This window comes from Polyodon spathula, chromosome 24 (assembly GCF_017654505.1).
Source record: "Polyodon spathula isolate WHYD16114869_AA chromosome 24, ASM1765450v1, whole genome shotgun sequence".
Classification (NCBI taxonomy): domain Eukaryota; kingdom Metazoa; phylum Chordata; class Actinopteri; order Acipenseriformes; family Polyodontidae; genus Polyodon; species Polyodon spathula.
The window spans coordinates 18,265,189-18,292,679 of NC_054557.1; the positions used below are offsets into that span (position 1 = coordinate 18,265,189).

General features: G+C 56.4%; 4 protein-coding genes across 5 annotated transcripts; all 4 read right to left on the reverse strand.

Annotated features, from left to right (window-relative positions):
- Positions 1-3,229: 3,229 nt before the first annotated feature.
- On the reverse strand, positions 3,230-5,814 carry LOC121299001 (myb-related transcription factor, partner of profilin-like). Of its 2 annotated transcripts, none has more exons than XM_041226428.1 (3): positions 5,268-5,814; positions 4,305-4,620; positions 3,230-3,716 (listed from the first exon to the last, which is right to left on the reverse strand). In XM_041226428.1, exons 2-3 carry the CDS (start codon positions 4,567-4,569, stop codon positions 3,265-3,267), a joined length of 717 nt encoding a protein of 238 aa, XP_041082362.1. In that variant the 5' UTR covers positions 4,570-4,620; positions 5,268-5,814; the 3' UTR covers positions 3,230-3,264. The 2 variants fall into 2 exon arrangements, with proteins under 2 accessions (XP_041082362.1, XP_041082361.1); XM_041226427.1 differs by having other exon boundaries at positions 5,242-5,814.
- Positions 5,815-8,733: 2,919 nt separating this feature from the next.
- LOC121298994 (zinc finger and BTB domain-containing protein 7C-like) lies at positions 8,734-19,344 on the reverse strand. The gene is made up of 6 exons (XM_041226415.1): positions 18,491-19,344; positions 17,350-17,584; positions 16,999-17,233; positions 12,745-12,958; positions 9,158-9,744; positions 8,734-8,826 (listed from the first exon to the last, which is right to left on the reverse strand). Exons 1-5 carry the CDS (start codon positions 18,933-18,935, stop codon positions 9,158-9,160), a joined length of 1,716 nt encoding a protein of 571 aa, XP_041082349.1. The 5' UTR covers positions 18,936-19,344; the 3' UTR covers positions 8,734-8,826.
- Positions 19,345-19,399: 55 nt separating this feature from the next.
- On the reverse strand, positions 19,400-22,322 carry LOC121298560. The gene is made up of 3 exons (XM_041225686.1): positions 21,769-22,322; positions 21,430-21,642; positions 19,400-21,306 (listed from the first exon to the last, which is right to left on the reverse strand). Exons 1-3 carry the CDS (start codon positions 21,923-21,925, stop codon positions 19,400-19,402), a joined length of 2,277 nt encoding a protein of 758 aa, XP_041081620.1. The 5' UTR covers positions 21,926-22,322.
- A 3,323-nt stretch (positions 22,323-25,645) lies between these two features.
- On the reverse strand, positions 25,646-26,966 carry LOC121298562 (zinc finger protein 358-like). Its single transcript, XM_041225687.1, has 3 exons — positions 26,933-26,966; positions 26,422-26,637; positions 25,646-26,193 (listed from the first exon to the last, which is right to left on the reverse strand). The coding sequence occupies exons 2-3, from the start codon at positions 26,573-26,575 to the stop codon at positions 25,646-25,648; spliced, it is 702 nt and encodes a 233-aa protein (XP_041081621.1). The 5' UTR covers positions 26,576-26,637; positions 26,933-26,966.
- Between the last annotated feature and the right edge of the window lie 525 nt (positions 26,967-27,491).

Here is a 27,491-nt window from a genome sequence, read left to right on the forward strand (position 1 = left end):
TGTGTGTGTGCTGTGTTCAGTGCAGTGTGTGTGTGTGTGTGCTGGCAGTGCTGCTGTGTTATTCAGTGCAGGGTGTGTGTGTGTGTGTGGGTGCTGGCAGTGCTGCTGTGTTATTCAGTGCAGGGTGTGTGTGTGTGTGGGTGCTGGCAGTGCTGCTGTGTTATTCAGTGCTGGGTGTGTGTGTGTGGTGTGCTGGCAGTGCTGCTGTGTGTTCAGTGCTGGCAGTGCTGTGTGTTAGTGTGTGTGTGTGTGGGTGCTGGCAGTGCTGCTGTGTTATTCAGTGCTGGGTGTGTGAGTGTGTGTGGGCTGGCAGTGCTGCTGTGTTATTCAGTGCTGGGTGTGTGAGTGTGTGCTGGCAGTGCTGCTGTGTTATTCAGTGCTGGGTGTGTGTGTGTGTGTGCTGGCAGTGCTGCTGTGTTATTCAGTGCTGGGTGTGTGTGTGTGTGTGGGTGCTGGCAGTGCTGCTGTGTTATTCAGTGCTGGGTGTGTGTGTGTGTGTGTGTGTGTGTGTGTGTGCTGGCAGTGCTGCTGTGTTATTCAGTGCTGGGTGTGTGAGTGTGTGCTGGCAGTGCTGCTGTGTTATTCAGTGCAGGGTGTGTGAGTGTGTGGGTGCTGGCAGTGCTGCTGTGTTATTCAGTGCTGGGTGTGTGAGTGTGTGCTGGCAGTGCTGCTGTGTTATTCAGTGCAGGGTGTGTGAGTGTGTGGGTGCTGGCAGTGCTGCTGTGTTATTCAGTGCTGGGTGTGTGTGTGTGTGCTGGCAGTGCTGCTGTGTTATTCAGTGCAGGGTGTGTGAGTGTGTGGGTGCTGGCAGTGCTGGCAGTGCTGCTGTGTTATTCAGTGCTGGGTGTGGGTGTGTGTGTGTGTGGGTGCTGGCAGTGCTGCTGTGTTATTCAGTGCTGGGTGTGTGAGTGTGTGGGTGCTGGCAGTGCTGCTGTGTTATTCAGTGCAGGGTGTGTGTGTGTGTGGGCAGTGCTGGCAGTGCTGCTGTGTTATTCAGTGCAGGGTGTGTGAGTGTGTGCTGGCAGTGCTGCTGTGTTATTCAGTGCAGGGTGTGTGAGTGTGTGCTGGCAGTGCTGCTGTGTTATTCAGTGCAGGGTGTGTGTGTGTGTGCTGGCAGTGCTGCTGTGTTATTCAGTGCTGGGTGTGTGAGTGTGTGCTGGCAGTGCTGCTGTGTTATTCAGTGCGGGGTGTGTGTGAGTGTGTGCTGGCAGTGCTGCTGTGTTATTCAGTGCTGGGTGTGTGAGTGTGTGCTGGCAGTGCTGCTGTGTTATTCAGTGCAGGGTGTGTGAGTGTGTGCTGGCAGTGCTGCTGTGTTATTCAGTGCTGGGTGTGTGAGTGTGTGCTGGCAGTGCTGCTGTGTTATTCAGTGCTGGGTGTGTGTGTGTGTGGGTGCTGGCAGTGCTGCTGTGTTATTCAGTGCAGGGTGTGTGTGTGTGTGGGTGCTGGCAGTGCTGCTGTGTTATTCAGTGCTGGGTGTGTGTGTGTGTGGGTGCTGGCAGTGCTGCTGTGTTATTCAGTGCTGGGTGTGTGTGTGTGTGGGTGCTGGCAGTGCTGCTGTGTTATTCAGTGCAGGGTGTGTGTGTGTGTGTGTGGTGCTGCTGGCAGTGCTGGGTGCTGTGTTATTCAGTGCAGGGTGTGTGTGTGTGTGGCAGTGCTGGCAGTGCTGCTGTGTTATTCAGTGCAGGGTGTGTGAGTGTGTGCTGGCAGTGCTGCTGTGTTATTCAGTGCAGGGTGTGTGAGTGTGTGCTGGCAGTGCTGCTGTGTTATTCAGTGCTGGGTGTGTGAGTGTGTGGGTGCTGGCAGTGCTGCTGTGTTATTCAGTGCTGGGTGTGTGAGTGTGTGGGTGCTGGCAGTGCTGCTGTGTTATTCAGTGCAGGGTGTGTGTGTGTGTGGGTGCTGGCAGTGCTGCTGTGTTATTCAGTGCTGGGTGTGTGAGTGTGTGGGTGCTGGCAGTGCTGCTGTGTTATTCAGTGCAGGGTGTGTGAGTGTGTGGGTGCTGGCAGTGCCGCTGTGTTATTCAGTGCTGGGTGTGTGAGTGTGTGGGTTATAAGGGAGCTCTTTATTCTGCGGAGCAGGTTATAAGCTAGTATGGTCACGGCTCCCATTAGCCCCAGAAAGCCGTCACACTAACACTAGCTTCTCGTTCTACAGGCGCAACACAAACAGCACGGTCTGGTAACGACGGCTCCCGACTGCAGCCTTACAAGAGGGGCATACTAAAAACAAGAACAAACCAAGAAATTCAATCCACTGCAGCTAGGATTCTCTGAGTGGTTTAAGAGCTCAACCAATTCAAACAACAACAACAACAATAATAATAACAACGACAATAATAACAATAATTACAGATCAGGTAGTCCAGGGTCTTTAGTGCTAAACAGCCTCCTCCTCTGCAGGAGATCATCCTGCGGCTGGGGGGGTCCGCTCCCAGCCCCCCCGGTCACGTTCACGTTGACACTGACCCCAGGGAACCCGTGCTGGCTGGACTGTCCCTGCTGCTGGCTCTGGCTCTGATTCTGGTTCTGGCCCGGGCTCCTCCTCATCACGAAGTTCACGTAGCTGCTGTGAGAGGCTGCCAGCGAGGCCACGCTGTGGGCTATGGCCTGCAGGGAGCGGTCCACGCTGCTAAGCAGCTGGGTGTGAGTCCGGCTGACTCCCAGGATCTCCTCCTGCCTCTCCAGCACCTTCCGGACCAGCGGCTCCAGCGTGGGCAGGGGGGGGCGGCCCAGCCTCCGGGAGGTCCCCGCGGGGGCCTGGGAGGCGGAGAAGGCCGTTCTCGCCCCCCCCCGACGCCACGGGGCTGCCCCCCCGGCCAGGAGGTACCACGGCCGGCAGGGTCACCATGGGACCCTCCCCCGCCACCCCCCCCAAGTTCCCCCACCTGGGAGCGACAGCCAGTCCCTCCTGTGAAGGGGGGGGGAGGGGGGAGGGAGGACACTTTCTCCCCGACCCCCCCCCAGACCGTTGCGCAGGGGGGGTATGGCCGTTCCAGTCGGAGGTCTCCCCCCACCCCCCCCCCACCTGTCTCTGACACGTGTCCCACCCAGGGGTTTAGACCATGTACCAGAGACTAGGTCGGTAGTGACTCTTCCATCTCTGGTCTTTTATGGTCACTTAGTGTGTTCACACACACATATAACAAGACACACTCCGATCACACTCTACACACACACAATTAACACGTGTGTGTTTGTGCGTGACGTGGTGTGTGCGACCACAGCTAGTGTTTATGTGTGCGAGGCGTCTGCGAAGCGTGTGTTTGTGTTACACCAGACTCTTACCAAAGCCGATCTCGGGCACGTCCAGCCCCCCCACCATGCAGGCCTCAGCCAGGTCGACCCCCCCTCCGAAAGTGCAGCACATCAGGCTCCAGAGCCGCTGCTCCAGGGCAGTGAACTGCACCCCCGCCTCGCCGCCCCCGCCGAGCTGCCCCGCCATGCCCCGGGTCCCGCGGGCCCTTGCTCGCAGCAGGCCGGCCCCCTTCTCCTTCAGCAGCTTCTTCTCTGAGGTCCACTTCTTGCGGACGTCCTCCCCGGAGCGCACGCGCCGGGACTTGGCCGTGACGAGCCGGGCGATGTCGTTCCAGATCTGCTTCTTCCCGCCCCGGAACAAGAACTTGCTCTTCTGCCCGTGGAGCTCGTCCCAGCGCTCCGCCACCTGGGTCAGAACCACCTGGCCCTCCACCTCCGAGAAACGCATGCGCCGCTTCTTGGGGGCTGAGAGGAGGAGGAGGAGGAGGAAAGAGAACAAGAGAAGCCCTTCAGGGATGGAAATGAGACTCCTCTTGCGCAGAGGGTACCCATTCACTCCAGGTTTTTCCTGGCAGCTTGATCAGCCCCACAGCAGGGGTCTCCAGCCCTGGTCCTGGAGAGCTACAGGGGCAGCTGGTTTTCGTTTCAACCAATCCCTCAGTAACTGAACCGGTTACTGGCTTAATTAGTCAAGATTAACTGGTGTTCTACATCACTAGCCAATGATGATGTAAAGACACCTACAAAAGCTGCTGGATGGGGGCTCTCCAGGACCCCTGGCACCCAGTGTATCTAGGCAACAAGTTCAGGTGTGTCTTATTATCAAACTCCTAGTGCAACCAGGACTGGATCACACTGCTGTGTATTTCAGTGAGAGACCAATGCAATCTAATACAGGGATTAGAACAGGGATGGGAATTCCGAGAGAAAGTTAGAAACGCTGCAGACAGTTAGGAAGCAGCCTGTCCTCGCTGGCACTGGGTGGAGGCGAGGCAGTCCAGTACTGGTCATATTGATGCCAATATTCACAGCAACGCTAGATCCGGGACTCACCTAACCCTGCTGGGGACTGCTGCGCGCTGCTGCTGCTGCTGTTGTCATGGTGACTGTACCCCGTTCCCACGACGCTGGGGTGCACGACTACCACGTTGAAGGGTAACCCGCTGCTCCCCCCGCCCGCTTTCCCGGGCTCCATCACCTTCCCCTCCTCGTCTTTCACGTGCATCTCCCCCGAATCCTCCTCCGACTCGCCTGTCTCCGGGGACTCCAGCTTGATCCGCGGCTGGTACAGACAGCCCTCCTCGAAATACCCGGACATGAGGGGCCGTCTTCCACCAGACACCGAGAAACACAGACAGACACGCGGACCCTGGACACAAACATCAAGGCTCCGCTTTCACTGCAAATTCTACCTCATCAGATAACAACCTATTATATATGTAATGTAAAATGTAAAAAAATATGTATATATATATATATATATATAATATATATATATATATATATTGATCCGTGGCTGTAAACAAACTGGACAGCGCACAGAGAGCGCACTAAAACCGACGTTAATGATTCGTCGTTTGCATTTCAGTTTAAAGTGTCTGGAAGTGTTAGGCACATCCTGCTCAAATAATCAACTAACCGCTGACCCTGCCAGCACTGTGCATGTGGAAGGACACACGGTGACACTAATATCTGCGTGAGCCAAGTCAGGAATCTTAATAATTCATTACATACCGTCTGTCTATCACACGGCACCAAAACACAACACCACCACAACAACAACAACAACAATCATTTCAAAACCCATGCTGGAGATCCTGCAATTTCTGCATATAATGCTGGATGGCTGGCTGGTAACGTGTTCTCTCTCTCTCTCTCTCTGTGCTCGTCTCGCATGCATGCATGTTGCAGAGCTCTGTCGGTGCTAGCTGCGTGTTTCTGATCGCACGGCTCATGTTTGTTTGTTTGTTTGTTTGTTTCTTCTGCTCACCGTTTCTTTGCACTTCATAAACAAACCTGGATGACAGACAGCGCAGCGCGTCCGCCCCGAGTCTCCACGACGCTCTGCGAGGACGTCACAAAGGACTCGAGAAGCGGGGCACAGATAGAAACACGTGATCACGCAGCATTTCTGTTTATTTACTTATTTATTTGACAGGGACAGCGCAGCATTAAAAAAAATAGAAAATAAACAACAACATTAATGACATGTCGTAAGATGCATTGCATCCAGATTTTGTCTGAGACACAGAGAGAGAGAGAGAGAGAGAGAGAGAGAGAGAGAAAGAATATTAAGGAGCTGAAAAAGACAATTGAAAAAGCAAAAGCACAAAACGTGCCATTTTTAATGTATTCGATTTGTTTCTCTCTTGCTTTCAATACTGTTTAAACCTGATCTGTTTCTAGCTGTTGTCTAAATTGCAAGGTCAGGTTTTTCCTTCCATTGTATTCGTGTGATTCTGTGGGAGACACGCATCCAGAGTCTATGATTCACATCCTAGCCCTGTATTGAATGTGTCAGCACTGTGTTTTACTGTTTGTATTGATGTGCTGTGCCCTGTATCTCGCTGTATTGAATGTGCTGTGCCCTGTATCTCACTGTATTGAATGTGCTGTGCCCTGTATCTCGCTGTATTGAATGTGCTGTACCCTGTATCTCGCTGTATTGAATGTGCTGTGCCCTGTATCTCACTGTATTGAATGTGCTGTGCCCTGTATCTCGCTGTATTGAATGTGCTGTGCCCTGTATCTCGCTGTATTGATGTGCTGTGCCCTGTATCTCGCTGTATTGATGTGCTGTGCCCTGTATCTCGCTGTATTGATGTGCTGTGCCCTGTATCTCGCTGTATTGAATGTGCTGTGCCCTGTATCTCGCTGTATTGAATGTGCTGTGCCCTGTATCTCGCTGTATTGAATGTGCTGTGCCCTGTATCTCGCTGTATTGATGTGCTGTACCCTGTATCTCGCTGTATTGAATGTGCTGTGCCCTGTATCTCGCTGTATTGATGTGCTGTGCCCTGTATCTCGCTGTATTGAATGTGCTGTGCCCTGTATCTCACTGTATTGAATGTGCTGTGCCCTGTATCTCACTGTATTGAATGTGCTGTGCCCTGTATCTCGCTGTATTGATGTGCTGTGCCCTGTATCTCGCTGTATTGATGTGCTGTGCCCTGTATCTCGCTGTATTGATGTGCTGTGCCCTGTATCTCGCTGTATTGATGTGCTGTGCCCTGTATCTCGCTGTATTGATGTGCTGTGCCCCGTATCTCGCTGTATTGATGTGCTGTGCCCTGTATCTCGCTGTATTGATGTGCTGTGCCCTGTATCTCGCTGTATTGAATGTGCTGTGCCCTGTATCTCGCTGTATTGAATGTGCTGTGCCCTGTATCTCGCTGTATTGAATGTGCTGTGCCCTGTATCTCACTGTATTGAATGTGCTGTGCCCTGTATCTCACTGTATTGAATGCTGTGCCCTGTATCTCACTGTATTGAATGTGCTGTGCCCTGTATCTCACTGTATTGAATGTGCTGTGCCCTGTATCTCACTGTATTGAATGTGCTGTGCCCTGTATCTCACTGTATTGAATGTGCTGTGCCCTGTATCTCACTGTATTGAATGTGCTGTGCCCTGTATCTCACTGTAATGAATGTGCTGTGCCCTGTATCTCACTGTATTGAATGTGCTGTGCCCTGTATCTCACTGTATTGAATGTATTTGCATTGTTTGTATTGAATGAATAGAATAGAAAATAAAGATTGAAGTATCAAGAACTTAAAAAAAAAAAAAAAGCATTGCTTCATCAGTCAACGTCCCGCGTTCCCCCCCAGGGGTGCCCTGGTCCCAGTTTGGGAACCCCTCTCTCACACTGCAGTGCAGGATGCCACGGGGAAGATGGAATAGACAGACTCATGAAACACGCAAAACATTTCACTTTGCTTTATCATTATTATTATTATCATTATTATTATTATTAATATTATTATTATTATTAATTGAAAGATGTGACAGAGTGCTTCAATAATACCTAATATTTGAAGGGCTGACCCGGCCCTGTCTGGCACTGCACAGACCGCGAGCACGTCAGGGGAGTCCAGGCAGTCGAGGAGGATGACAGCTCCTCCTACTGGGGCCCTCCCCCTCAGGTGTCCACAGGGAGGGTGACGTGGACTTGGCGGGGCGGGGCGGGGGAGTGAAGGGTGACGCCACGCCCAGGTGCCCCTCAGGGTCCACAGCCGGGCCCACTGTGCCTGACCCACCCCCCTCAGGTTCCACAGCTCTTCCCACTGCGTCTGGCCCGCCCCCTCAGGTCCAAGCCCTCCCACTGTGGGTGACGCAGACCGGGCGGGGGGAGTCCAGGTGTCCCACTGCGGGGGCACGGTGACACGGACTGGGCGCCCCCTCAGGTCCACAGCTCTTCCCACTGCGTCTGGCCTGCCCCCTCAGGTCCACAGGTCCTCCCACTGCGCCTGACCCCCCCTCCCTCAGGTCCACAGCTCTTTCCACTGCATCTGGCCCGCCCCCTCAGGTCCACAGCTCTTCCCACTGCGTCTGGCCCGCCCCCTCAGGTCCACAGCTCCTCCCACTGCGTCTGGCCCGCCCCCTGGTGGTTGTTGCGGCTGTGCTCTCTGAGCGTGGCCTCATGAATGAAGCGCTCCCCGCACACCGTGCAGCAGAAGGGGCGTGGCTGGCCCTTGGGGGGGCGCGGCAGGATCTGGGCAGAGCCGGGGGGGTGCTGGCTGCTCATGTGGCGCTCCTTCGTACGAAGATCACTGAACGTGATGTGACAGTGCAGACACTGGAGCGAGGCTGAGACACACAGAGACACAGAATCAATATTACACATGATGTGACAGTGCAGACACTGGAGCGAGGCTGAGACACACAGAGACACAGAATGAGACACTGGAGCGAGGCTGAGACACACAGACACAGAATCAATATTACACATGATGTGACAGTGCAGACACTGGAGCGAGGCTGAGACACACAGAGACACAGAATCAATATTACACATGATGTGACAGTGCAGACACTGGAGCGAGGCTGAGACACACAGAGACACAGAATCAATATTACACATGATGTGACAGTGCAGACACTGGAGCGAGGCTGAGACACACAGAGACACAGAATCAATATTACACATGATGTGACAGTGCAGACACTGGAGCGAGGCTGAGACACAGAGACAGAAGAATCAAAATTGATGAAATAATGAAATAAATCCCTGTCCCTCACCGGAGTCTGCTGTCGATCCCCTCTGTGTTTCCAGTCCCTCCTCTTCCAGCTCCTCGTCCTGCCTCCTCTCAGCACGGTCTCCCTGCTGCTCCTCCCCCTCGCTGCCCCCCCCCTCCGCACTGGCGGGCGGCAGGTGGCTCCACTTGCTGTGCGTGCGCTGGTGCGCGCTGAGCTGGAGGGAGGAGGGCCGGGTCTGCTCACACACTGAGCAGGCAAACACAGTGCTCCCCTGCAGGCGCCGCTCGTACTCCAGGGGATGCTTGAAGCGCAGGTGCCTCTGCGTCGTCTCCACATCCCGGAACGTCATGAAGCACTGCAGACACTGGAGAGACTGGTCTGGGGAGGGGAGAGGGGAGAGGGAGGGGGGAGGAGAGAGAGGGAGGGAGAGAGGAGAGAGAGAGAGAGAGAGAGAGAGAGAGAGAGAAAGAGAGAGAGGGGGAGGAGGGAGAGGGGAGGAGAGGGAGAGAGAGAGAGGGGAGAGGAGAGAGTACTGGAGGTAGGTGAAGTCCGAGTCTAGTATATACTTCGATTGTAGATGTGGAGTAGGACAATATTACATTGGTCGAAGATATGAAGCTAACATCTACACCTCATCCTGTTATAATGTAACCAGCTGATCGGGCATCTGAAAAAAAAAAAAAAAAAAAAAAACTAACCCTAGACTCACCTAGACTGCTGTGCGTGGAATCAGCCAGGCTGCTCTCCCCCTCCTGCACCCTCCTCCCCCTCCTCCTCCCTCCCCCTCCTCCTCCTCCTCCTCTGCTCTCTCCCGGGTCCCACGGTGACCCCTCCTGTGCCTCTGTAGGGCGCCGGCTCTCTTGAACCTGTGTCCGCACTCCTCGCACTGGTGTGGCCGGTCCCCGGCGTGGCTGTGCCGGTGAGCCAGCAGTCTCTTGAGAGTCTTCCACGTGCGTCCGCACTCGGTGCACACGTAGCGGGACTGGCCCACGTGGCTGCGCTTGTGCATGATGAAGGCCGTGGGGCGTTCGAAGCGGTCTCCGCACACCGGGCACTTGAAGTGGACTTTCTCCGTGTCACTGCCGCCGCACTGGTGGCCAGTGAGCTCCCACGAGGAGCTGAAGGAGCGCTGGCACTGCCGGCAGGGGAACAGGGAGTCCACGCCGGCCAGGGAGCCGCCAGGATCGCGGCCGTCGTCATGGCGCCTCGGATTCAGGTCTTTGGAAAAGGGGTCTGGGCGTGCCAGGCAATGCCACTGCGGGGGCGGTGGTGGGGAGGGCGAGGATAGATGAGGGTCTGAGGGAGAGGGGGAAGGGTGAGGGAGAGAGAAAGAGAGGGTTCAAGCTTTACTTACCTCAGGCAACAACAATAAAAAAGTTTCACCCTGCGAGGTCTTCTTATCCAATCTTTATTATCATTAATGAGGGTCACATTCCACGACGCTCAGCAAACCAACACTGAGAACACTAAACACTGTTTAAACACAGAGCCGTGAAAAACAAAACCGCAGACAAGAACGAAGCCGAAACGACTCCCTGGAAAACACAAACCACAGGGAAACATGTCAGCTACAGCCACAACTCTCACCCTGGACCCCAGCGCTTCCCAACCCTGGTGCTGGGGAGCCCCTGTGCGTGCGCTGCTGGGGAGCCCCTGTGTGTGGGCTGCTGCTGGGGAGCCCCTGTGTGTGGGCTGCTGCTGGGGAGCCCCTGTGTGTGGGCTGCTGCTGGGGAGCCCCTGTGTGTGGGCTGCTGCTGGGGAGCCCCTGTGTGTGGGCTGCTGCTGAGGAGCCCCTGTGCGTGGGCTGCTGCTGGGGAGCCCCTGTGTGTGGGCTGCCGCTGCTGAGGAGCCCCTGTGCGTGGGCTGCTGCTGGGGAGCCCCTGTGTGTGGGCCGCTGCTGGGGAGCCCCTGTGTGTGGGCCGTGCTGGGGAGCCCCTGTGTGTGGGCTGTGCTGGGGAGCCCCTGTGTGTGGGCTGCTGCTGGGGAGCCCCTGTGTGTGGGCTGCTGCTGGGGAGCCCCTGTGTGTGGGCTGCTGCTGGGGAGCCCCTGTGTGTGGGCTGCTGCTGGGGAGCCCCTGTGTGTGGGCTGCTGCTGGGGAGCCCCTGTGTGTGGGCTGCTGCTGAGGAGCCCCTGTGCGTGGGCTGCTGCTGGGGAGCCCCTGTGTGTGGGCTGCTGCTGGGGAGCCCCTGTGTGTGGGCTGCTGCTGGGGAGCCCCTGTGTGTGGGCTGCTGCTGGGGAGCCCCTGTGCGTGGGCTGCTGCTGGGGAGCCCCTGTGTGTGGGCTGCTGCTGGGGAGCCCCTGTGTGTGGGCTGCTGCTGGGGAGCCCCTGTGTGTGGGCTGCTGCTGGGGAGCCCCTGTGTGTGGGCTGCTGCTGGGGAGCCCCTGTGTGTGGGCTGCTGCTGGGGAGCCCCTGTGTGTGGGCTGCTGCTGGGGAGCCCCTGTGTGTGGGCTGCTGCTGGGGAGCCCCTGTGTGTGGGCTGCTGCTGGGGAGCCCCTGTGTGTGGGCTGCTGCTGGGGAGCCCCTGTGCGTGGGCTGCTGCTGGGGAGCCCCTGTGTGTGGGCCGCTGCTGAGGAGCCCCTGTGCGTGGGCTGCTGCTGGGGAGCCCCTGTGTGTGGGCTGCTGCTGGGGAGCCCCTGTGTGTGGGCTGCTGCTGGGGAGCCCCTGTGTGTGGGCTGCTGCTGGGGAGCCCCTGTGTGTGGGCTGCTGCTGGGGAGCCCCTGTGCGTGGGCTGCTGCTGGGGAGCCCCTGTGTGTGGGCTGCTGCTGGGGAGCCCCTGTGTGTGGGCTGCTGCTGAGGAGCCCCTGTGCGTGGGCTGCTGCTGGGGAGCCCCTGTGTGTGGGCTGCTGCTGGGGAGCCCCTGTGTGTGGGCTGCTGCTGGGGAGCCCCTGTGTGTGGGCTGCTGCTGGGGAGCCCCTGTGTGTGGGCTGCTGCTGGGGAGCCCCTGTGTGTGGGCTGCTGCTGGGGAGCCCCTGTGTGTGGGCTGCTGCTGGGGAGCCCCTGTGTGTGGGCTGCTGCTGGGGAGCCCCTGTGTGTGGGCTGCTGCTGGGGAGCCCCTGTGTGTGGGCTGCTGCTGGGGGCCCCTGCGTGTGGGCTGCTGCTGAGGAGCCCCTGTGCGTGGGCTGCTGCTGGGGAGCCCCTGTGTGTGGGCTGCTGCTGGGGAGCCCCTGTGTGTGGGCTGCTGCTGGGGAGCCCCTGTGTGTGGGCTGCTGCTGGGGAGCCCCTGTGTGTGGGCTGCTGCTGGGGAGCCCCTGTGTGTGGGCTGCTGCTGGGGAGCCCCTGTGTGTGGGCTGCTGCTGGGGAGCCCCTGTGTGTGGGCTGCTGCTGGGGAGCCCCTGTGTGTGGGCTGCTGCTGGGGAGCCCCTGTGTGTGGGCTGCTGCTGGGGAGCCCCTGTGTGTGGGCTGCTGCTGGGGAGCCCCTGTGTGTGGGCTGCTGCTGGGGAGCCCCTGTGTGTGGGCTGCTGCTGGGGAGCCCCTGTGTGTGGGCTGCTGCTGGGGAGCCCCTGTGTGTGGGCTGCTGCTGGGGAGCCCCTGTGTGTGGGCTGCTGCTGGGGAGCCCCTGTGTGTGGGCTGCTGCTGAGGAGCCCCTGTGTGTGGGCTGCTGCTGGGGAGCCCCTGTGTGTGGGCCGCTGCTGAGGAGCCCCTGTGCGTGGGCTGCTGCTGGGGAGCCCCTGTGTGTGGGCTGCTGCTGGGGAGCCCCTGTGTGTGGGCTGCTGCTGGGGAGCCCCTGTGTGTGGGCTGCTGCTGGGGAGCCCCTGTGTGTGGGCTGCTGCTGAGGAGCCCCTGTGCGTGGGCTGCTGCTGGGGAGCCCCTGTGTGTGGGCTGCTGCTGGGGAGCCTCTGTGTGTGGGCCGCTGCTGAGGAGCCCCTGTGCGTGGGCTGCTGCTGGGGAGCCCCTGTGTGTGGGCTGCTGCTGAGGAGCCCCTGTGTGTGGGCTGTGCTGGGGAGCCCCTGTGTGTGGGCTGGTTTTCATTCCAGCTCAGCTCTGTCACTTCACTAGACCCTGAATTGAAATGAAATGGCAGGACAGGGTTTGGGGGGCTACTGCTCTAGACTGGGGGGGGGCTCCAGTCCTCGAGGGGATCGTCTGCTTTTCATTCCAGCTTGAGCTCTCAGTTAACAGAACCGACCTCATTGTTTCTTCAACTGCACACAATTCAGACTTTTTTCAAGGTCTTTTCAATGTGTGAATGAATCCAATAATTACACCAAATGAGGACACTGAGCGGGGTGAAAAACCCCTCTGGAACCCGAGTCCCACACCCCTGCTGCAGAGGCTGTTAATATTCCTGTACTCACTCCTGGCAGACTCCTCCTCCTCGCCTCGCTCCCGCTTCACAGGGACAGGGTCCTCGTCCTTCACGTCCTCCTCTTTAATGAGCACCAGTTGCGTCTCCTCGTCCAGGACCTCCTCCTTCACGGAGACGGGCTCCATGCGGGCAGCGTGAGGCGGGTCCCGAAGCCGCTGTCCCGCCGAGAGAGGGACGCCGTCCTCTCCGCACCAGGAGACGAGCTGGGAGACACGGGAGACAGGTCATTGGCTAAAGACTTTGCAGCACCCCCCTCTATACAGAATTAACTATTTATTTCAGCTTTAGAAAGTCGATTGAAAGCTGCTGAATGAGGTCACGTTAACAGACTGAATTGCATGAGAGAATGAATGAGTGAATGAACGAGTGAATGAGTGAGTGAGTGAGTGAATGAATGAATGAATGAATATCACTCACCTCTTTCAAAAAATGATCAAAATATTGTTTTGCCCGGAAGGTCTGAATTCACAGTTCTGAGGGGCGAGCTGCAGCTGCGTCACAAACCTGCCTGTGCAAATGTGACGTCAGAGCCCCAACCACGTAACTTTATTATTATTATTATTATTATTATTATTATTATTTCTCTAATGATTTCTACCGGTGAGCGGTTAAGAAATGTTCATCAATTAATCCATTCACTCACTGGCTGAAACACTTACGTCACAGGCGGAATGATCAAAGTCTATTAATTTGTTGTTGTTGTTGTTGTTGTTGTTGTCTTGTTTACAATCGATAGCATGATGTTATTATACAGCCGCTATCCGGAATGTTTTCTGTGGAGTTTCACTATCCCACGCCACAGATCCATTTTCTAAAGGCTAACGCGCAGTTGCAAAGGTGAGCTGCGGTTAATAACAGTAATAATAATATTAATATTAATAACAGTAATATTAATGAAGTAATTCGCTCCAGTTTAATTGCAGCCCGGCCGCGGCGCCGCTCCTTTGTTTCCCCTGGAAGAAGCCTGGCGTCCCTGCGCACATCACGGCAACGCTGCCATTGGCTGCGTGTCTTTGCTGCGCGCTGACGTCACACGGCCGGACGCGGTAGCGCTGTTTTTGGCAGGAATGTAAATAAACAAACATTTATTATTATTATTATTATTATTATTATTATTATTATTATTGTTGTTGTTGTTGTTGTTGTTTTTAACCAATCACGACCCACTCTCATACTGAGAATAAAGAATTTGCAGCTGGTCGTTGTAAATGATCATTTGTTCTCAATTGACTGGTCTGGATAAATACTGAGCGATTGCATAATAAGATATTAATATATACTATATTACTATCTACTATATTAACTGTCATACAGTAACCCTAGCTATTCCAAACTCCTGGGTATGGCAGTGTGTCAGTGTGTGTGTGTTTGCTTGCCAGCGTGTCAGTATGTTTGCGTGTCAGTTTCAGTGTGTGTGTGTCAGTATGTCAGTGTCATTGTGTGTGTGTCAGTGTGTTTGTTATTCTTTGTATGTATTCTTCCACTAATACATGCACAGTACTGTCCAATTCAGGGTTAGTTCATTATCTGAGCAGGATGTTGCTAACAGTAGCGGTTGTAATGCACACGGCTCTGAACTTGGTTTCAGGGGCCTGCACGGCAGCCCAGGGGAGATGCAGCAAAGTTGCCTCCAGCTGGGTCTCCCGCTGGTCTCCTGGAACCCAGCTTTCAAGCCTCTGCTCCTGAAAAAGGGGCTTCTTGTTCCCTCAGCTAAACAGACATACAGGCACACACACTACAGACAGGTACCCAGAAAGGCAGACAGACAGACAGACACACACACAGACAGACAGACAGGCAAAGTTCCCCATTTTGAATGAAGACCCCAATATATAAAAAACAACATGTCCAAGCAAACTGCGTTTCACTTTATTTCACATTTTAATGTCATATATTAATTCAGCCACGACCTTTAAAAACCTCCTTAAAAAAAAAAAAAAAAAAAAAAAAAAAAAAAAAAACTCTGAAAGAACGCTGGAGACGAAGACGCAAAGCGAGGCAATTCAATCTAAAACCAGGCACTGCCGTGACAGAGAGCACAGCGCCCTAACATTTCATCCGTTTCAACCACAGGCAGGAATGCCAACTTCTCAAAACTCTCCTGTTACTGTTTTTTGGCACAGGTGCAGAAAGACGGGCCAGGGTAAGACAGGACTCAGTCGTTTCAAACACAGCAGAGGCTGTCGGAGCCGCTGCTGGCCCCCCAGACCCCAGTCCAGCAGCTTATCCTCGGAGCGCTCTGTCGTCGTTATTCAGTTTTCATCACGTGAGGGCCCTCCCCCCCCTTCCTTTGTTTTGTTTTTTAGAGCCGGCTCCATTCACTGAAACTCTTGGAAAGGCAGCGATTGTGAAACGAGATGACTTGAGTTTTTTTTTTTTCTTTCCCGTAACTCGACTGACGCTGCGACTCACTGACGATGTAAAAGGCAGCTGCTTATTTTTAATTCCAGGCGAAGGCAGACAGCGGGTTCAGTCAAATCGCTCTTGATGACATCGGAGTTCAGAGGAAACTCTCGTCTGTGAAACAGGCGAGGCTGCTGACTCCAGCCATATTTTCCTACTTGTTGTGGAACTTGACGAAGCAGTTGGCTCGCGTGGCGATGCAGAGGAACACTTGGCACTTGATGCAGCTCACGCTGGTCATCCGGGAACAGCTCTCGAACCCGCATCCCCCAGCCTGCTCCAGTTGCTCTGGCCAGTGAGCAGCTCCGTCGTACCGGAGCACCGCGGCGGGTGAGGGGGGGAGGGGCAGGGAGAGCGCAGGCCTCTTCACCTCCCCCCCTCCTCCTCCCCCTTCCTCCTCCTCCCCCTCGCTCCCGGGGCGTTTCCTCGCCCTGGATTCCGGTTTCCCTTCCGACCGGAGCAGATCCTCCGCCACCCGCATCCGGAACGCCATCAGGCTGATACCGGGCCGGCTCCCGCCATCCCGCCGGTATTCCAGCCAGGAGTTGAGCAAAGCCAGGTCCACTAGGTAGAGCAGCACTGTCACCTCCCACCTCCTCCAGGGATTGGGGACCCCATAGAGCTCCCCCAGAGCTCCCTGCCGCCCCACCGTCTCTTCAAAGAGCCGCCGCTCCCTCGCCATCGCCTTGGCCGCCCCGCTCCCCTCCCCACAGGGCTCTCCCGCCAGGTACGTAGATGCGAAGACCCGTCCTCTGCACCGGACCAGAGCCAGCCTCCCGTCACCGCGCACCGCAGCCTCTCCCTCTCCTCCTCCAGCCCCTAACAGCTCCCCGGCCAGCCCCCCCAGCCTGCCGCCCTCCACAGGCCCGCTGGAGTGCACCCCCCCTTGCAGCAGCAGCTCCAGCGTCCGCGGGGCGGCCCGGGGGAGGAGCAGGACGTGATTCCCGTCACCCGGGACCGTTTCCGCCAGCTCAGCGACAGTGCCGGCTCGGGAGAGGGGCCCCCCGCCCAACTGGAGATCCAGCACCATGCCGCTGGCCCCCCCCAGGAGCAGCGCGACCCTCAGACCCGCCGCTCGGCCGCCACGCCGCTTCGGGGTCAACGGGACAGCACGTTCTGTGACGGCGCAGCGCGTCTCCCGCGGCAACCGCCGGCACGCCCGGCGCACGCTCTCCAGAGCCGTCCCGACCCGCCACAGCCGCCCCCCCCTGGGCGGTGGACGGGGGACGGGGGTGGTCCCCAGAGCCCTCCCCCTGCCCCCCGGAGACGCGCAGGGTGTTCCCCAGAGCGGAGAAGCGCTCCCGGGAGATCCACTCAGAGATCATAGGGATCCGGGTGGAATCGCTCCAGTACAGCTTGAGAGATGGGAGCTGAGGAGAGAGAGGGAGAGAAAGAGGAGAGGACGGAGGGAGAGAAAGAGGAGAGCGAGGAGGGAGGGAGGGAAGAGAGGGGAGGGAGGGAGAGAAAGAGGAGAGGAGGGAGGAAGAGAAAGAGGAGAGAGAGGAGGGAGGGAGAGAAAGAGGAGAGAGGGAGAGAAAGAGGAGAGAGAGGAGGGAGGGAGGGAGAAATGTTAAGTTGTCTTTTTCTCAGTGTCTCCGATTTCAATACTGTGAAAATAGTTTTGTTTTTAACCCAATGGAAAAATACCAGTAAAGCAGATTATACTGGAACATGGCACAGCTACAGAGAGGAGGCTGGGAGAGTGACTGGAGAAGAACAAACTCATGGCAATTATTGTGTCAATTTTGCATGATTTTATCTTTATGCATTTGTGACGGTCTGAGTTCTCTCCGTTCTGCACTGGAGAGCTGCTGTTTATTTGTGACAGCATCCTATTTACCTTCAGCGTTCCCATCACGATGCTGGCTCCTATGAAGACACACACGTCCCTGGTGCTGATCCTCCCCGCATCGCCCCCTGCCTGCGTGGAGCTGCTCTGCTGCGCCACATCCTTCCACAGCTCCCAGCTGAAATACTGCCTGAAGTACTGGGAGGGGCTCAGCGGAGCGGAGCGCGGGAGGGGCAGACTCTGGTCATCCCAGTCCCGAAACAGTAGGGCTGTCTGAGCAGAGGCACTGCAGGAGAAGCACAAAAGAGACCGGACCCGGGTTCAAATACAATTTGTTATGAAATGTCGACTGCAGTGAAAGCTCAGTAGAGGGCAGCTGTTCGAACCCCTGGCTGGACCTGCCTTGTTTTTTTCCACTGATGTGGTTCTGTGTCGTTGGCGAGCTGCTCCTCTTCCTCCTCCTCCTCCTCCTCGCTCGAGTCTCCGGCCGGGATGTACCGCACCAGCACAGCGACCTCGCCCTCCACGTCAGAGTCGGAGCGATCGGAACCCTCCTCGACCTCTGAACTCCGAGCCAGGCTGTCCAGCAGCTCCTCCTGCTGGCATTTCGGAGGAGGCTTCTTCACTGATTTCAATACTGTGAAAATAGTTTTGTTTTTAACCCAAACCCTGCAGGACCCTGGAACAAAACAAAACACACGCACGCACGCACACACGCACACACACACGCACGCACGCACGCACGCACGCACGCACGCACGTGCGTGCGTGTGTTGCGTGCGGCGTGCGTGTGCTGCGTGTGTGCGTGGGACGTGCGTGTAGCGTGCGTGTGGGTGTGCAAAACACGTGCGTTTTGCGTGTGTGCCGTGTGCGTGACGCCCTGGGACACACAGCGTGCATGTGTGCGTGCGTGAGTGCGTGTGTGCGCACGCACGCACACGCACACACGCACATACACACGCACGCACGCACACACACACGCACGCAGACACACAGACACACACACACACACACACACACACACTGAGACAGAGAGACACACACACACACACACACACACACTGAGACAGAGAGACACACACACACACACACACTGAGACAGAGACACACACACACACACACACACACACACACACACACACACACACACACACACACACACACACACACACACACACAGACACACACACACACACACACACACACACACACACACACACACACACACACACACACACACACACACACACACACACACACACACACACACACACACACACACACACACACACACACACACACACACACACACACACTGAGACAGAGACACACACACACACACACACACACACACACATGTCTCTGTGTGAGTGTGTGACTGTGACGCTGACACTGAGACAAGAGACACACACACACTGAGACAAAGACACACACACACACGCTGGAGACAGAGACACACACACACGCTGAGACAAAGACACACACACTGAGACAGAGACACACACACACACACACACACTGAGACAGAGACACACACACTTACTCGAGCCTCCTGTCTCTTTTGAAGCCTCGGTTACACAGACTCCTGATTGCCTCTGGGGTCTCTCTGCCTGTCCAGCGTCTCTATCAGAGCCTTCTTCAGCGCAGTCTGCCTCTCTTCCTCTCTGCCATTCTCTCTCCTCCTCTCCCGCCCTGCTCCCCTTCGAACCCGGGCCCCTGCACAGCTCCCTCTGGGCCCCTGCCAGTCTGGCCCCCCCAGGGTCCCCCAGTCTGCCCGCCCTGCTCTCCTGAACCCGCGTCTCCCAGGTCTGAATCCGGCTCTGCGGACGGAGCTCCGGCAGGTTCGGCACCCCAGGAGAGGAGCCTCCGCTGGCCCCCCCTGCTCTCGGGTCACCTCCAGAACCAGAACCCGGATCGGACCCAGGCCGGAGCTCCTGTTCTGCCTGAGTGTGGGGCTCCTGTTCCGTCAGCGGCGCCCCCGCTTCCATCTGCTCCAGCCCGGGGAGCGGATCCACCCGGTCGAGGAGCTCCGCGGGCAGGGAGAGAGACTGCTGTGACGCCCCCCTCTCCTCCTCCTCCTCCTCCACCTGCTAAAACACACGACATGTGCTCAGCCTCAGCCTCTAACCCGTTACTCTGCATTACAGACCAGTCAGCTACAATTCTAACCCCAGACGGCAGCACTGTTTGCTTGAACAGCAGCTGAAATGACAAGCAAAGCTGCCTTGCTCTATTAAAATGAGTTCCTATCAGGCTGCAGCGACTGCCATCAGAATTACAACGCAACCCTCGACCAGCTCCACACATCTGCTTTAGTCGAAATTACCAACTCGGGGGGGCTGACAGTCGGGGGGGGGTTGCTGCGGTCTCTCGCGGTGGATTTACCGCTCACAGCGAATTGAGAAACAGCCCCCCCCCCCCCCCCACCCCCCCCCCCCCCCCCAAAGCTGTTTCATCGCCCTCGCCTTTGGTCGGGCGCTTGGGAGTGAGGTCTGTCAGTTTCCCAGACAGGGGCAGGGGTCGGGTGGGGTGTAAGTGGCAGTGCCCTCGCCGAAGAGGCGGAAGGACCAGACGGAGAAAGGAGAAGGTGGTCGGTCGTCGAGCCCAGCAGCACCAGACTTCCCTCCATCTGCACAACGCCCCGCCCGCTCTCCCGCGCCTCCCCTGTCGAGCCGCCGCTCAGCTCCACGCACCCCGAATCAGCCCCCCGGCTCCCCTCCAGCAGAGCGCTCCCCAGACTGGAGGAGTTCTCCGACACGGGCAGGGGGCAGTGCAGTCCTGGGGTCCCCAGAGTCGTCACAGCATCTGGGGCCAGCTCCTCCTCCTCTTTCAACTGGAAAACACTCACCACCATCCCTAGCTCCCCCCCATCCCCCTCCTCCCCTTCTCCCCCAGCAGGTCCGGGCAGCATGTGCATCAGCCGGTGGTGGTTCATCAGCTGCAGGCTGGAGGAGGAGGAGGAGGATGAAGGGAAGAAGCTCCCCAGCAATCCTACGCTCTCCTCTTCATCCTCCTGCTGCTGCTGCTCCTCCTGCTTGATCAGCCCGCCCCTCCCCTCCTCCACCTCCAGGGGCCGCCCTTGGGAGGGGGCGCCCGGCTCGGGGTCCAGGGTCCGCGTCAGGCTCCCTCGGAGCGGGCGTGGCTGGTTTTCCCGCCCATGCTCCAGAACGCTGGAAAGGCTGAAAAAAACACCTTCCTCCTCCTCCTCCTCCTCCTCTTTGATCCGAGGAGGCTCTCCCTCTCTGCGGAGTCTCCTGAGGGCTGAATCTGATTCGTCCTGTCTTAAAACCACGAGGGCGACCCCCTCCCCTTCCCCCTCTCCCCGGGCTCCTCTCCCAGGCCGGTGTCTCCTCCCGAACCCAGCCCCACTGTCTGCCGCGCCCCATTCCGCCCCCGCCATGCTGCCGTGCTGCTCCTGCAGATCCGGGAGGTGGAAGAAGCGGAGTTCAGGGGTCCCCAAATAGAAGCAGCCTTCCCCCAGCTCGGGGGTCCCCTCTTCCTTCACCTCCGCGGCCCCTTCCTCCGGCTCGCCGCTCCCCAGGCAGGAGGGCTCGGACGTGGGCAGGATCTCGCAGTAGATGGGCTGCTGGTCGCCCCCCCCCTCCTCTTTCATCACGGCACGCCTCGCTGCCTCCACGCCCAGATCGCAAGCTAATCCCTGGGGTACAATGCTAGGCTGGCCCTCCAGACACCCCTCCAGTCCCGGGTCTGGGGTCTCTCCCTCCTCCCGCTCCCCTTCTTGCTTCAACCCCTCGCTGGCTGCCTCCCCCCTGGCCCCTCGCTCAGACGCACCCCCTCCCGACTCCCTCAACTCGGCTCCCTGAATCCGCGCTCCCTGTAGCCGCCCTCCTCCTCCTCCCTCCTCAGCGGACCCCAGTTGCAGACCCCTCTCCAGTATTCCCATCGCCTCTCCCAGTCCGTGCGGGCGGTCCTCCCCCCACCCCTCCTCGGTCTCCGCTCCTCTCCCCTCGAACCCCGACCCGTCCGCACCACCACTGGTTCGGTTCCCTCCCAGACTTTCCTCCAGGCAGCCCTGCAGTAAGAGTTCAGAGAGGGGCCCCCCTTCTCCTGATGCCGCCCCCCCGCCCTGGTTCTGGCCTGGCTCGGTCCAGTGCTGGTTGCTGAGCTGGTGCTGCTGGAGACTGGGCTCCTGGTAAAAGCGCTCCCCGCAAACCTGGCAGAAGAACCTGCGACTCGTCTCCCGGCTCGGGGCGAGGTCGAGGGCCAGGGGGAGGGGGGTGTCAGGCTCGGTCAGGGAGTCCGGGCTGCAGTGTGAGGGGGGCTCGTGGTTCAGGCAGAGGTCACAGGGCTGGCGCTGAAGGGGGCAGACTGTACTGCTGCTGGAGGGCTGGCTTTCATCTGAAACCGAACACAATGAAAACATAAATAAATCAATAATCAATAACGAATCAGTCCACGTGATTCGTGTGTATGAACACAGAGAGCACACGGTCTCTCCGTGTCTCTCGGAGCAGCGCTTACCCGTCACAGCAGCCTGCATCTCTCCCTCCTCCCCTCCCCCTGACTCCAGCCCGACGCAGTGCCCCTGCTCTCCACAGGGGGGCAGGCTGCCCTGACTGTGCTGGGGGGAGCCGGGCGGGTGCGCCACCTCGGGGTGCTGACTCTTCACGTGCTGCTCGGCCGTCTGCGGGTCCAAGAAAGCGAGCAGGCACTGGGAGCACTGGAAGCACTGGGCTGGGGAGACAGGAGTACGAGAGACAGAGAGGGTGGGGAGGAGGAGACAGAGAGGGAGAGAGATACACATTCAAACATAATGCAACAGTACAGATTTACAACAAAATGAACATCCCCTCCACTCACCCAGACTACCCTCCAGACCGGCAGTGGGGACAGCTCTCTCCTCCTCCTCCTCCTCCTCCCCCTTCTTCCTCTTCCTCTTCCGCTTCTGCGGCTTCTCCTTGCCGCTCTGCCCCCCTGCCCCCTGCTCCTCCGCGTGAGACTGCAGATGGCGCTGCATTGTGGAGGACTGGCTGAAGCTCTTGTTGCACTGCAGGCACAGGTAGGGCCTCTCCCCGGTGTGCGTGCGCCGATGGTACTTGAGCAGCGTCAGCGTCTTGCACGGCTTGCCGCACTCCGCGCACGCATAGCCCAGCTCCCCGAAGTGGGTCCTCTTGTGGGCGGTCAGCTCGGAGGAGCGTCCGAATCTGGCCCCGCACACCGGGCACTGGAAGGGCCTCTCCTCGGTGTGGCCCCGCTGGTGGGTCAGCAGCTCCCGCGAGGAGGGGAAGGCGCGGTCGCACACGTAGCACGTGAAGAGAGAGCCGCCCAGCACGTGGAGCTCGTACTCCGCAGGGTGACGCTTCTTCAGGTGGCGCTCCTGGCCTTTGGGGTCGCTGAAGGTGATGTGGCACTCGAGACACACGTCCCTGGGTCCCAGGGGGGAGGGGGGACCCCCCTGTCTCCTCCTCCCTCCCTCCCTCTTAGAGGAGGGAGGAGATGGAGAGGAAAGGAGGATGGAGGGAGGACAGGGAGAGGGAGGGAAGAAGAGAGAGTGGAGGAGACAGAGGGACAGACGGAAACAGGAATTTTTTAAAATCCTTTTCAGTGCCAGGCAGTGAGAACTGTTCTTACTTTTTCGCATTATCCACCCCGGTCGCTCCTTTAGAAGGAGTGCCAACCATAGGCTTTAAAACCAACTTTCATCACCTCTGGGGGTCTCCTTCCTCCGCTCCTCCTCTTCCTCCAGCGGCGGCGGCTCCTTCCTGGCCGAGGCAGCTTTGCGACCGCGGGCTGGTTTAGCCGCTGAGACCTTCCCTTTAAGGGTGGTGCCGCAAGCGGGCTGCTTCCCCGGGCCCTTCCCTTTAAGGGGCCCTCGCCCCTCCTCCATGCCCTCACTCTGCTGCTTTCTGTCGCACCGTCGAGGGAATCCTGCAGGGGGAGCCACACACCCTCCCCAGACAGAGGTCAGGGGAGCACTACAGGGGCAGAGAGAAGGCGGTCATGGGAGCACTACAGGGGCAGAGAGACAGCGGTCAGGGGAGCACTACAGGGGCAGAGAGACAGCAGTCAGGGGAGCACTACAGGGGTTCACAAAACGTCAGCTATATCTATCTATCTATCTATATCTATCTATCTATCTATCTATATATATGAACAGTATGTCTATAAGCAGTATGTGCAAGGGATATCTTAAATAACTAAACATCTACAGTGTGTATGTATATATATTACAATCAGAGTCTTATTTCCCTCCCTGCTGTACCGCCACGACGTGGTGTTTTGATTAGCTTCACCAATCTAATCCTAATATAGCCCCGGACAGGCGGCTGCCGGTAGATCTTCTATCCGGTCCAGCGGTCCCTCGGTTCGATTACATAACGCTGCTGCCCCCGCTGCAGACTGACCGAACGAGTCGAACTGATGACAATGACATCACATTTCAGAGATCCGGGGGGGGGGCGCCTCACACAGACACAAGCGCAGTCACAATGTGAACCTCGCACAGCAGCTCCGCGATCCGATAGCGCTCAGACACATAAAAATAATAATGCACGCTATCTATTTCAGTCGGTAAAATACCCATTGCAACAGCAGCGTTAAAATTGCACGTCTATATTAGTATTACTACCGTACTGGCTGCTGTCTCTGTCCACAACACGCCACCGCAGTGTAACACGCACAGACGCCCCCACGCCTTGTTCCAGATCACAAACAATGCGCAGTCTACAGCACTGTCATCGTGCTTTTATTCTCCAATATTAAGTTTTTGGGTTTTTTTGCCACCCCTTACCTTCAGTTTATTGCGCTATACCTGCACCACCGCACCTCTCTCGCGCTAGCATAATAAAGAGGTCTGCGCTTCGCACCACGTGTGGCCGGGAAAGGTGCTTTGTGACGCCACGAAAGAGGCGGGCAGGGGCGTGGCTAGGGTGGAGCGCGGCGCAGTGGGAGTTGTAGTTCAGTTCATCAGAGTTGTAGTTCAGTTCATCAGAGTTGTAGTTCAGTTTATCAGAGTTGCAGCTCCGTAGAGAGTTCAGCCAAAGCTGGAGTTGTTTGGCGGGCTAGCTGACAGATCGTGCTGTCCAGGTGCGAACAGGAATGACAGGATAACGAGTCTGTGTGGCTCCTGGTTCGGTTTTAATAGAAATCTAGCGGGCTGTTCACACTGCAGTAATGAACTGCTACAAGGATGAATGATTTGTGTGCTTTGGGAGGACAGAAGGGCACTGGAGTGGATGAGAACCACTTACCACAGCTAGCAAATTTACACAAGAATTACAGGCAAATAATAATAATAATAATAATAATAATAATAATAATAACAACAACAACAAGTAGAAGAGCATTGACAATGACAGCCATTAACACAGAGCACATGTTCATAATCCTCAGCCTTTCTTCCAGGCCTTTTCACATCTCAATAACATAAGAAAGTTTACAAACGAGAGGAGCCCCCAAGAAAAGTGGTACAAAGAATGGATTTGTCAGAGGTGGGGGGGGATGTATTTTCTCCCCTCTCCTCCCCCAGGTCCACAGCTCCTCTCAGCAGGACCCCGTCTCCCTTCCCCTGAGCTCCTCCCCTCTCCTGAGCTCCTCCCCCTCTCCTCTCAGCTCCTCCCCTCTCCCCCTCTCCTCTCAGCTCCTCCCCCCTCTCTCCCCCTCTCCTCTCAGCTCCTCCCCTCTCCCCCTCTCCTCTCAGCTCCTGGAACTGAACTGGGAGGAAGCAGACTTTATCAGGACTGATACCTCAATGCCGTGCCTTGAGAACAGCCTCCGTGCGTCTTCTGTGTGTGTGCGTCTCAGTCTCTCAATGTGTGTGTGTATCTAAGTGTGTGTGTTTTAGTCTCTCACTGTCTGTGTGTGTGTGTGTGTCTCTCAGCTCAGTGTATGAGTACCTGTGTGTGTCTCTCACTGTCTGTGTGTGTGTGTCTCAGTCTCTCAATGTGAATGTGTATCTAAGTGTGTGTGTTTTAGTCTCTCACTGTCTCTGTGTGTGTGTGTGTGTCTCAGTCTCTCAATGTGTGTGTGTATCTAAGTGTGTGTGTTTTAGTCTCTCACTGTCTGTGTGTGTGTGTCTCAGTCTCTCAATGTGAATGTGTATCTAAGTGTGTGTGTTTTAGTCTCTCACTGTCTGTGTGTGTGTGTGTGTCTCAGTCTCTCAATGTGAATGTGTATCTAAGTGTGTGTGTTTTAGTCTCTCACTGTCTCTGTGTGTGTGTGTGTGTCTCAGTCTCTCAATGTGAATGTGTATCTAAGTGTGTGTGTTTTAGTCTCTCACTGTCTGTGTGTGTGTGTGTGTCTCAGTCTCTCAATGTGAATGTGTATCTAAGTGTGTGTGTTTTAGTCTCTCACTGTCTGTGTGTGTGTGTCTCAGTCTCTCAATGTGAATGTGTATCTAAGTGTGTGTGTTTTAGTCTCTCACTGTCTGTGTGTGTGTGTGTGTCTCAGTCTCTCAATGTGAATGTGTATCTAAGTGTGTGTGTTTTAGTCTCTCACTGTCTGTGTGTGTGTGTGTGTCTCAGTCTCTCAATGTGAATGTGTATCTAAGTGTGTGTGTTTTAGTCTCTCACTGTCTCTGTGTGTGTGTGTGTGTCTCAGTCTCTCAATGTGAATGTGTATCTAAGTGTGTGTGTTTTAGTCTCTCACTGTCTGTGTGTGTGTGTCTCAGTCAGTGTCTCAGAGTACATGTACACTACAGTGTGTGTGTTTACAAAATCAGAGTGTGTCTGACCTTTGTTCAAACTATCAGTGTGTAACACAGAGTCACACATGTCTCAGTGTGTGTGCGAGACTCACCATGCTTGTCTTCTGTTGCTACTATGGCTGTGTGTGCATGTCTCTGCCCCGCCCCCAGCCCCAGCCCTGCCCCGGCCCCGCCCCGGTGCACGCTCTTGTGCCTCTGCAGTCCTGATGCTCTCTTGAAGGTGCGGCCGCAGTGCTGGCAGCTGTAGGGCCGCTCCTCCGTGTGCAGCCGGCGATGGGTCAGCAGCTCCGGCAGGCTGGCGCACACCATGGCGCAGTCGCAGCACACATAGCGGGACTGGCGCAGGTGCCGGCGCTCGTGGCTGGCCAGGGCAGCCGGCTGCTCGAAGCCGTCTCCACAGATGGGGCACTTGAAGGGGCGCGGGTCCAGGTGCGAGGGCTGGTGAGCCAGCAGGGCCCGAGGGGAGGGGAAGGGCAGGGAGCACACGTGACACACGAAGGGGCGGTCCTCCTCCTCCTCTTCCTCCTCCTCCTCCTCCTCCTGCAGGGGGTGCTCGCTCGAACCCCAGTCGCTGAAGGCTCCTGGAGTGGGAGAGGGGGGGAGGGAGGGTTAGTTATATTGTAAAGATCATTTCTGATCAAGCAATCCTGGTCAGCATTACAATGCTATTTGGATAAAGGCGGCTGCCAGATAACAATGTGTGCGTGTGTGTGTGTGTGTGTGTGTGTGTGTGTGTGTGTGTGTGTGTGTGTGTGTGTGTCCTAACACTAGTAAGAGTTGGGTGTGTTTCTGTCTCCCTCGTGACTCACCAGAGGTCTGGCTCTCCTCCTCCTCTTTGATCCTCACAGTCAGCACCTCCCCCTCTTCCAGGCAGGCCTGCTTCAGCGCTGGCTGCCCCAGGGGCTCGGGGAGGGGGCCCCCTCTCTTCAGCAGGGGGTGCTTGGCGCTCATGTGCCTCTGCATGGTGTGCAGGTTGGAGAACAGGAAGCTGCAGTGCAGGCACTTGTGAGACAGGCAGCTCTCGTCTGAAACAGGGATGGGAGACAGGGCTGGAAATCAGACTCCCGCTGCAGAGCACTGGCACCCATTCCAGGTTTTACTGTCAGCTTGATCAGCCCCCAGTGTGTCTAGGTAACAAGCTCAGGTGTGTCTTCTTATTAAACTCACAGTGAAACCAGGACTGGTTCACACTGCTGTGCAGCGGGAGAGTCTGATTCTGGTAAAGGGAGGCTGTGTTTTCAAGATGTGAAACAGTGGCAGATTTAAATAACGCAGCTCACTAACTCTATATAACAGACTAGCTTGCGTCTCAATCCTTACGTGTCTCTCTCAGCTCCCTCTCTCTCTCCCGCTCCCTCTCTCTCTCCCTCCTCCTCCTCACTCCCCTCTCTCTCCAAGCCTGGGGCCTCCTCTCCAGCAGATCCTTAGAAATCAAACAGAAAAAGTATTTTAAAATGATAGGTTTTCTAAATACAAATTATATAATATAAATTATATATCTAAATAGTCTTGCCTCCCTATAAATTATATATATTATATATAAATCAGACTCCTATCGCACAGCAGTGTCACTCACTCCAGGTTTCACTACCAGCTTGATCAGCCCCCAGTGTCCTAGGTAACAAGCAGATGTGTCCTTATTAAACTCAAAGTGAAACCAGTACTGGATCAAACTGCTGTGCAATGGAAGTCTTACTTCCAAATACAAATGCAATCAGACTGCACTGGAATCGCACTGTCACTGCAATCAGACTGCGCTGGAATCGCACTGTCACTGCAATCAGACTCCTATCGCACAGCAGTGTCACTCAGTCCTGGTTTTACTAGCAGCACTGATCAGCCCCCAGTGTAATCTAGAGAATGCAACAGACTGCTCAGG

Excerpts from the sequence above, each read along its gene's own strand:
- LOC121298994 (XM_041226415.1), bottom strand. The coding sequence starts at position 18,935 with ATGGAAGCGGGGGCGCCGCTGACGGAACAGGAGCCCCACACTCAGGCA. Across the intron at positions 17,585-18,490 it reads AAAAGAGACAGGAGGCTCGA|TATTGAAATCAGTGAAGAAG; the intron begins GTAAGTGTGTGT and ends CTATTTTCACAG. Across the intron at positions 12,959-16,998 it reads TCGTGATGGGAACGCTGAAG|CTCGTCTCCTGGTGCGGAGA; the intron begins GTAAATAGGATG and ends CGTGTCTCCCAG.
- LOC121298560 (XM_041225686.1), bottom strand. The coding sequence starts at position 21,925 with ATGCAGCGCCATCTGCAGTCTCACGCGGAGGAGCAGGGGGCAGGGGGG. Across the intron at positions 21,643-21,768 it reads CGGTCTGGAGGGTAGTCTGG|CCCAGTGCTTCCAGTGCTCC; the intron begins GTGAGTGGAGGG and ends CTGTCTCCCCAG. Across the intron at positions 21,307-21,429 it reads GATGCAGGCTGCTGTGACGG|ATGAAAGCCAGCCCTCCAGC; the intron begins GTAAGCGCTGCT and ends GTTCGGTTTCAG.
- LOC121299001 (XM_041226427.1), bottom strand. Across the intron at positions 3,717-4,304 it reads GCAGTCCCCAGCAGGGTTAG|CCCCCAAGAAGCGGCGCATG; the intron begins GTGAGTCCCGGA and ends TCCTCCTCTCAG.
- LOC121298562 (XM_041225687.1), bottom strand. The coding sequence starts at position 26,575 with ATGCAGAGGCACATGAGCGCCAAGCACCCCCTGCTGAAGAGAGGGGGC. Across the intron at positions 26,194-26,421 it reads GGAGGAGAGCCAGACCTCTG|GAGCCTTCAGCGACTGGGGT; the intron begins GTGAGTCACGAG and ends CTCCCACTCCAG.